The following is an 8,571-nucleotide window of genomic DNA, read 5'->3' as shown; positions in this document are numbered from 1 at the left end:
AAGTTTTTTTTTTTTTTAAAGTAGGTCAATTTCCAAGGTTAAGAAGGCTTTTCCCCCAAAAAATACATATAGATATGTCATGAGGTCCATTTACAAAATAAGGTTCAATGGTCTTGATCCACCCCTAAACCTTGTGATCCTTTAATTATTTTATTGGGGGGGGGGGCATTGTTTACGCGAGTTATCTTTCTTGCCTTAATGTTCCAACTACAAGGCCTTAAAAACACATTTTGAAACTTTTCAATAACTTTTTGGTGTATAATTCATTTTTAGCACACATTTATCTAAACATTATAAGTTTTTATGTCCATTGTCCACATCTCTGTAGGGCTTTCCTTTCTTTTTTTTTTTTTGAAAAAAGGCTTCAATAACATGTAGGTCTTCAATTAGGTTTAACCCAATTAAGCGCTTTGGAGACTATGATGCAAAAAAGCATGTGTGTGAAACAACATCAGGAAAAAAGAAGTGTTTAGGAAACGATGATGTCAGATTAAAAGCATTTAACAAGTTCACATCACTGATTTGGATGTTACTTAACACAGAATTCAGACGGTTACAACCATTTAGCGTAGATACATGTAATACAAAGTGTTGAAGCCGAAGCTCGAATTTTCTCCTTGTGTAACAGAGACCACGCTGTACATATCCTAATTTAGGACAAAAGACGTTTAGTTTCTGTTGGCTCATAAGAGTAAAAGAAATGTAGACATGAGGACAAAATGACGCATAGCGTTTGTGTTCATGTAGTTGAGAGGGTTAGGAAGGAAATTGTAAAATTATGTATGACAGATGCTTAACGTTATAGATATTTTTTTTTGGGGGGGGGGGGGGGGTTGAAGATAACAATATATTATTTAAACTATGTGACTTTTTATCCAAATCTTTTATTAAGAGAAAAAATCTCATTAAAAATGATAAAAGTAAAAATGTTATAAATTATACATAATTATTCAATTCATGTGTATTTTCTGTTTATTACATTAAAAAAAAGTACTCTTGCATTTTTTTTTGCCTCTGTCTTTTTGTATAAACAGTCATAAGTTCAAAAATGCATGTACATTAATTAATTGCCATTAGCCTCATAGCTAAGTGAGGTGAAAACACTGTAAAAATGGATTTAGCAACATATTTTTGTATATATACATTGAATTCGCTGTCAGAATGGTTTATTTATTTCCATGTTTTATATTAGGTTCAAGGAATATTTTTTTACAGCAATCTTTTGTTTTGTTTTTCCTTTTTTCCCGTCAACTATATATTAGGCACTTTCTCTTGTATCAGTTTGATATCCTTTTACTGTGACAGGATATGGGCACTGAATTAGTAATAAAACATATTTCACTTAAAAATGTAATAAATGTGTTATATTTATCGTTATATTTTGTCTATATATCTTTTTTTATTATTTGTACAAGATGATACCTTGACCTTACTATGACTACGTAATGTCTGTAAATAAATTGTTAAAATTTGCGTATGTTTCAGATACACAGATCTGTACAACATGAAATACTGCAAAGAACTGAACTTCACTCAGATCTGGGTAGATAAAGGACTTAATCCATGCTTCATAGACACTGTCACCTCTGGTGTATTGTTCCTTCACATTCTGATCTGCGGTTGTATTCAGTGCTCACTGTACAGAAAATATGCCACCAAACTCCCGGAGAAGAACCTGACTGGTTCCTGTGGGTTCACGCTGCAGGTCATGCTGAGCTTCGTTCTGATGCTGGAGGCTGTCATACACACGATCCTCTGTGACACGTCCATACGTGACCAGACCGTGGCGGGGTACCAGGTTTTTATGGCCCTCGCCCTCGTGTACTGCTGGATGGCATCCATCAGACTGTTATTTTACGAGAGAAGACAGATGCTGCCCTCTATACCCACGAGAGGTCACGGCCTCATCCTGCTGGTCTTCTGGAGCCTCGTTTTCATCAAGGAGAACCTGTCCTTTATATCCTGGGAGAGTGCAAGTTACTGGTGGTCATTGAGAGGGTTAGTTCTGACAAATAAAATCTTTCTTAAAGAACTATATGCGGTATATTGCATATGTTTGCCCCCACAAAAGTCAAATTTTGAAAACTTCCTGAAATGTGCTGAATTCAATAAATTGTACGAGAAATATAAGTTAACAAAAAATATTATAGTTCCAGAGCAGTGTATTCACAATTTCTGTTTTTAATGACGTCAAAAACTAGTCCGATTTTATATCCTTTTTCAGAAAGAGGACAAAATGGACAAAATTTCAACAATTTAAGCTTTAAAATTTATAGAGCGCATGTGTGTTCAGGAACAATATTGACATATTTCATTGATATTATCATTCTACACATTATATCAATATATTTATCCTGAACACACATGCGCTCGGTGACTTTTATTTAAAATATCGACGAAATATGTACATTTTTCTGCAAAATTCATAAAAAACTGAAATTTATGTCATATTTGTGACGTCATTACGTACATATGACGTTATTACTTATGAAATTATTCAGTGCTTTGAAGTCAGCATATACTCCCCTGTTTAAGGACTTAATTAAATATTACTCCATCAAAGTTTGATTTTGGGGGGCAAATGTTGGTTAATAACCGCATATAGTTCTTTGGTGATATTTAGATTAAAAATATTATTAAGTTTTCTCAACTACTTTTAAAATATCTTAACAGTACAGAAAAATAGCAGTACGAAGGTAGAGGTGTAGATCATTAATTTGAATTAATAATATTCTGTATGATCAAAAGATTTTCTACTTTAATTTTTGCAAAACTGAATATGAACATCTGTTTGGTTGTTGCATTAAAAAATGAGCGACTTTAAATTACCATTTAAATTTTAGTATCCATTTCACCTGTAAATTTCTGAAAATAGAAATGGAATTTCTTACAAATTTTCCTGATTGTCCCTATGACAGATACTCGGATCACATAGAGTTCGGCCTGTGGATTGTCAGATACAGCTGTTCTCTCATGCTGCTGATTCTGGGATTTTGGGCTCCTGGTCTGAATAGAAACCTGTACCATCTCCTGACTGATGTAGAAAATGTAAGTAAAGTAAACTGATCTCAAAGTAATAAGAAGTCAGAGGAGAAGAGATGTAGAAAATGTTAGGACAGTAAACAAACCTCAAGGTAATAACATTTCAGAGAGAGAGACTTGATTCAGTGCTACATGTATTTCTATTATAATTCACATTGGTATCAGTGAATCCCATCCTAGTAGTTTCATGTGTAAGGAACTTTACTTTCACTTTATTTTCACTTCACTTTCACTTTACTTTACTTTCACTACAGGGCCCTACTCCTGGGGCAGCACAGAACCAGTCTACGTGGAAGAATGTGTGGTCGAAGCTTAAGATAATGATTCCCTTCGTGTGGCCCAAGGGAAGCTACTGGAGGCAGGGGCTGGTCCTTCTCTGTCTGCTTATACTGGGGGCAGGGAGGGGGATAAATGTACTGGTACCCCTCTACAGCAAATACATCAGTAAGTTAACGTCTGCTTCTTCTGGGGACAGGGAGGGGGATAAATGTACATTTGAACATTATTATGACTGTTTAAACAGTACAATTGTTTCATCTGTACTCCACTGATTCCATAGAATTTGACCAGATAAGACATGATAAGATAATATCTGATATGGACAACATTTCATTAATAACATGAATTGAATTTACAGAAAGGAGCTTTAATAAAGTTTCCATCTTAATCATGTTAATGGACAACATTTTGGATGAGACAAAATATACTGCATTTTATAAGATCTTAAATTATAAAGATGTTTAAAAATTTAAAAAAAATTATGAAAAGAATTGGTACATTAAAAACATATTATGAATGTAATTTCTGTCTTTATATGGTTATTTAGTGCATATTTTTCTTATCTGCAGTAAACAGTCTAACTGTCCAACCTAACACACTTGGAGATGACCTTGCAGATCTGAAGGTCACAGGGCCAGAGTTTAGATACGATTATATCCTGATTTATTGTTTACTTATCTTCCTCAAAGGAGGAGGGACAGGTAATAAGTTACATTTACATGACTGTGTTTCTTTTTAATATAATCAGTAAACATATATGGTAAGAATATTGGATAAATGCAAAGCCTTGTTGACTTTTTACAAACGTACAACAGAGTTTACTGAATTGCATAACATAGATATACATGTATACTGTCTTGATCTTAAATATAGTGTAGTACAGTAAAATTTGTCCAATCCGGACTCTGAGTACTCCAGATTTTTGTCCATTCCGTCTATTAATTTTAGTCCCATGCACTTCTTTAACAAATTCATTAGAAAAAATTCTGTGTAGTCCGGATACTGTCTATTCTGTATTCCGAACGGACATACTGGTCCCAACTGCTCATAATTAACGGTAATCATTCCCTCTAATCTGGCCACACCTGAGTTACTTCAAAGCAATTAATACCTTTCGTGGTGGATGCGATAATCCATGTTTACATTAACATAATTAATGCCATGAGAGGAACTCATTGAAATGCCCACTTGAAAAAATGTTATATGATTAAATTACAATTAAAAAAAATTAACTTTGTTTTAAACTCCTTTTACCACATTATAACATCAACACAAAAAATATATGCACACGATTTACAAATCAAAATATAAATCTGAATCGAAAATCGAACGCATTTCAAAATGGCGCCGTAACTCTGTGGTGGAAGACGTAATTTTAATTTTTATACATAAAAATTAAAAGTTGAATCCAATAATTAGCACATCGTAAATAATTGTGCATTACTGTTTATACATTGAAAGAGCTTTTTGACAAGCGAAACCCGGTCAGCTTGATATATTAAAGTAGGCCTATATTGTGCGTGCTTGTAGATTTTGATTTAAGTAACATTTCACCCGACTTTCAAACCTCGTGAATAAACAAGAAAATAAAGTAAGTCATGGGAGACTATTTGATAATTTCTAGACTCCAAAATAGTGATTAATTTCATCATTTATTAAATATATTTTATATTATGTATACTTGTAAATAAACATTGAAATTTTCAAAATTAATATTTTCGTGCATTTTTCCTGCACTCCGGATTCTGTCTAAACCGGCCAAATTTTATGGAACCGGCGGTAGCCGGTTTGGACAAGTTATCTGTACTTTGATATCTGGATCATTGATATCTTGACTACCATGCATCTTATATACGTGTCAAATTCATTTTGAATTCCCAAGCACTCTTCTTAAAAATTAAACTCTCAATAACTTGGATTCCTGGATCTGTCTCGTTTTTTTTCTGTCCCTTTTAGTTTAAGATAGGGAGGTCTGACTGTATTTTGTATATTTGAGTTAAACTGTATTTGTAAAATGTGTACTGTCTTCATCTGAAATAATATGTTTCTACAGGTTGAAATTTGTGGTATCTCTTAAGGTTATTTCTGGTTTTTGAAGGAACCACAGGATTTTTAAACAATGCCAGGTCGTTCCTATGGATACCAGTTCAACAGTACACTACCAGAAGGATCCAAGTTCGATTGTTCAATCATTTACACAGGTATTGTTATATTGTCATTACAGGTATTGTAATATTGCCCTGTCTTACAGGTATTGTAATATTGCCTGAAATTACAGGACTGGTATTGAATATTGTCTCAAATTACAGTTATTGTAATATTGCCTGGAGTTACACTCTCATCAGAGATTGTTACAGTAATTGCCCTGGGATAACTCAAAACTATAAAATGTTAATGTATAATGCTTCTCCTGTTTTACTAGATTGTCTCTGAGATGGCATCTTCAAAGAAAGACAGGTGAAGTGTTACGAGTGATGGACCGCGGTACTAATAGTATCAACAACCTACTCAGGTGAGTGATGGACCACGGTACTAATAGTATCAACAACCTACTCAGGTGAGTGATGGACCGTGGTACTAATAGTATCAACAACCTGCTCAGGTGAGTGATGGACCACGGTACTAATAGTATCAACAACCTGCTCAGGTGAGTGATGAGGTACCAATAGTATCAACAACCTACTCAGGTGAGTGATGGACCAGGGTACTAATAGTATCAACAACCTGCTCAGGTGAGTGATGGATCACGGTACTAATAGTATCATCGGAACAGAAGTTTTTAGCATTTGTCTTGTTTAACTGGTAATTCAGATATACAGACTCTTCACATATCCGGACAAATTGACTAGGAACTAAAGCATCTAGATAAATAAGGCTCCACTTTACATAATTTTTCATAAATTTTAAAGCAGTGTTGTAACTATAGCTAGGTAGGACAATGTAAGACATGTATTTAAGAAATAAGCTATCATTTTTAGAGTGTCATTGGGATATGACATGAAGTCGGTCACGTGATCGAATTCTATAACACCCGAATAGTAGATTTGATCATGTACCGACTTCATGTCATTTCCCATTGACACTCTGACACTCTAAAAATGATATCTTATTTCTTATTTTTTTATTTTTATTCACATTACAAAGACAAAATACTCTATTTAGACTTTGTTATTGAATGCAACATAACATATATATATATACGATGTCATATGACGTCACGGTCAAGACTTTCCAAATGTCTCGTGCAGTTTGCTTTCCATACACAAGAAAGTCTGATCATGTGACCGACTGTATGTCATCGAAAATTGAATTTCATTTTTTTAGTATTGTCATTTAAGGAAAGAAATACATTCTACAGCCTTTTCAAAAATAAAAATACATGTACTTTTATATGCTTTAGGATTTTTTTTACAATTTGAATTTTTGTTAGGTTCAGCATCATTTTACCTTCATCGATGCAGACTGTGTAGTAATGAAGCAACAGGAATTAATCAACAGAATTATATTATTACTGAGTTAACAAACTATAAAATGACTTTAATTTTTTCCTACACAGTTATGTGGTGTTCCAGATCTTGCCTACCATCGTCGACATTGTTATCGCTATCGTCTATTTTGTCACCGTTTTCAACTACATCTTCGGGCTTGTTGTCTTTCTCTGCATGGTTCTATATTTAGGTCAGCATTAACTTACTTTTTACAAAAATTATTTTGTTTTGATAATGCAGTAATTGATATCTGTTAAGTCCATATATTTATGACTGAATATCATGCCATCATACATTTATGGTTCAAACATTGCAATGCCATTTTCCCCTTAGTTTCCATTGACAGGTAAAAATATTTTGTTAAAGCAACTTTTTATTTCCATGTGCTTCAGCACTGAAACTGCTGCCTTTTAGAGACTAGAAATACATGATAACAAAAGAGGCATGCATATGAATGATAATGCATGATGAAATGCTATAGCTTGATAAAGTCATACATTTTCTTGAAAGCAAAAAAATTCAGATTGCATTGATATCAAACAGGTCTGTTTGTCAGAAGTTGATCATTAATTAGTTAATTATCTATTTTTTACCTCAGCTGTGACTATCTGGATCACGGAGTGGAGAACTAAATATAGACGTGAGATGAACAAACTGGACAACGAGAAAAACTCCAAGGCCGTGGACTCTCTCCTCAACTTTGAAACGGTAAATAAAAAAAAAAATTTAAAATAAAGGAGAAGAAAAAATCTTTTTTAAATCATATGTATATGCTTTATACATATATTGTGTATCCTGAAAATTTTGTGTGTTTCCTAATAATTAAGAAATAATTATTAATTGAATAAAATGAATTCATAAGTTTTTTTTAAGCTTTCCTAAGCCGGCTAGCTGAAGTGATCTTAAGAAGAAGATTTTTTTATTATTTTATGTAATTCAAAGTAATCTTTCAGGATATAATTTTTATGTACAAAAATGATTGTCATAAGGCACATGTATGTCCAACATTTATACATGTACTGCCCAAATGTGTATCTCTATAGGTCATTTTGTGTTGTACCTTATTGCTATCTGTGATCATTTACACTGTGCTTTCAATTCTAGGTGAAATATTATGGTGCATCAGAATTTGAGACAAACAGATTTGATACAGCTATTAAAGATTATCAGGTATATTTTTATTAATAAAATGTACATGTGTATGCTACAACATTTTTTTTTAAAAATCCCCTCTCATTCTTTTAACTCAGAAATACAACAGCTCCTTTGTTGTGGTACTAATAATCAATAATTTTTATTAAGCTTAATGTCTTTCTATTTTTGTTTTCATTGAATATTTTTTTCTATAAGACACGTGTATGACTTTATGGTAATTATTAATTACAGTAACTATTGTATTTAAATTTACATCACCACTTGGACTGGAAAAATTGCGCACATTTAAAAATTGTGTGTTGACATAAATAGGTATATTTAGCTTGACATTCACATTTGGTGTTTGATGCAGTTCTGATGAAATTCTATTTTTAGGTTGCGGAGTGGAAATCGACGGCCTCGCTGAACCTCCTGAACTCTCTCCAGAACACGGTGATTACGTTTGGGACGATCAGCGGCTCCCTGTTGTGTGCATACGCTGTGGTGTACTCCATCAGTGACCTTCACCTCACGGTCGGGGACTATGTTCTGTTTGGGACATACCTAAGTCAGCTATATGGACCACTCAACTGGCTAGGGACGTATTACAGGTAAATAGGAGCTCAGT

The 8,571-nt window shown here is 33.5% G+C and overlaps 1 protein-coding gene across 1 annotated transcript; it reads left to right on the top strand.

Moving 5' to 3' along the window:
* Positions 1 to 432: 432 nt before the first annotated feature.
* LOC134232111 (ATP-binding cassette sub-family B member 6-like) lies at positions 433 to 8,558 on the top strand. The gene is made up of 11 exons (XM_062714069.1): positions 433 to 677; positions 1,486 to 1,998; positions 2,919 to 3,048; positions 3,297 to 3,486; positions 3,891 to 4,022; positions 5,420 to 5,522; positions 5,744 to 5,833; positions 6,878 to 6,999; positions 7,408 to 7,517; positions 7,914 to 7,979; positions 8,340 to 8,558. The coding sequence occupies exons 2-11, from the start codon at positions 1,505 to 1,507 to the stop codon at positions 8,556 to 8,558; spliced, it is 1,656 nt and encodes a 551-aa protein (XP_062570053.1). The 5' UTR covers positions 433 to 677; positions 1,486 to 1,504.
* Positions 8,559 to 8,571: the final 13 nt, after the last annotated feature.

This window comes from Saccostrea cucullata, unplaced genomic scaffold (genome assembly GCF_032062105.1).
Source record: "Saccostrea cucullata isolate Sc308-1 unplaced genomic scaffold, CSIRO_AGI_Scuc_v1 ctg4285, whole genome shotgun sequence".
Lineage (NCBI taxonomy): Eukaryota > Metazoa > Mollusca > Bivalvia > Ostreida > Ostreidae > Saccostrea > Saccostrea cuccullata.
Note: the sequence above shows the minus strand (reverse complement) of the source record. Positions and strands in the feature narration are given on the sequence as shown.

Coding starts and splice junctions, on each gene's coding strand:
- LOC134232111 (XM_062714069.1), top strand. CDS start 1,505: ATGAAATACTGCAAAGAACTGAACTTCACTCAGATCTGGGTAGATAAA. Junction 1,999..2,918: donor TACTGGTGGTCATTGAGAGG/GTTAGTTCTGAC, acceptor TCCCTATGACAG/ATACTCGGATCACATAGAGT. Junction 3,049..3,296: donor TCCTGACTGATGTAGAAAAT/GTAAGTAAAGTA, acceptor CTTTCACTACAG/GGCCCTACTCCTGGGGCAGC.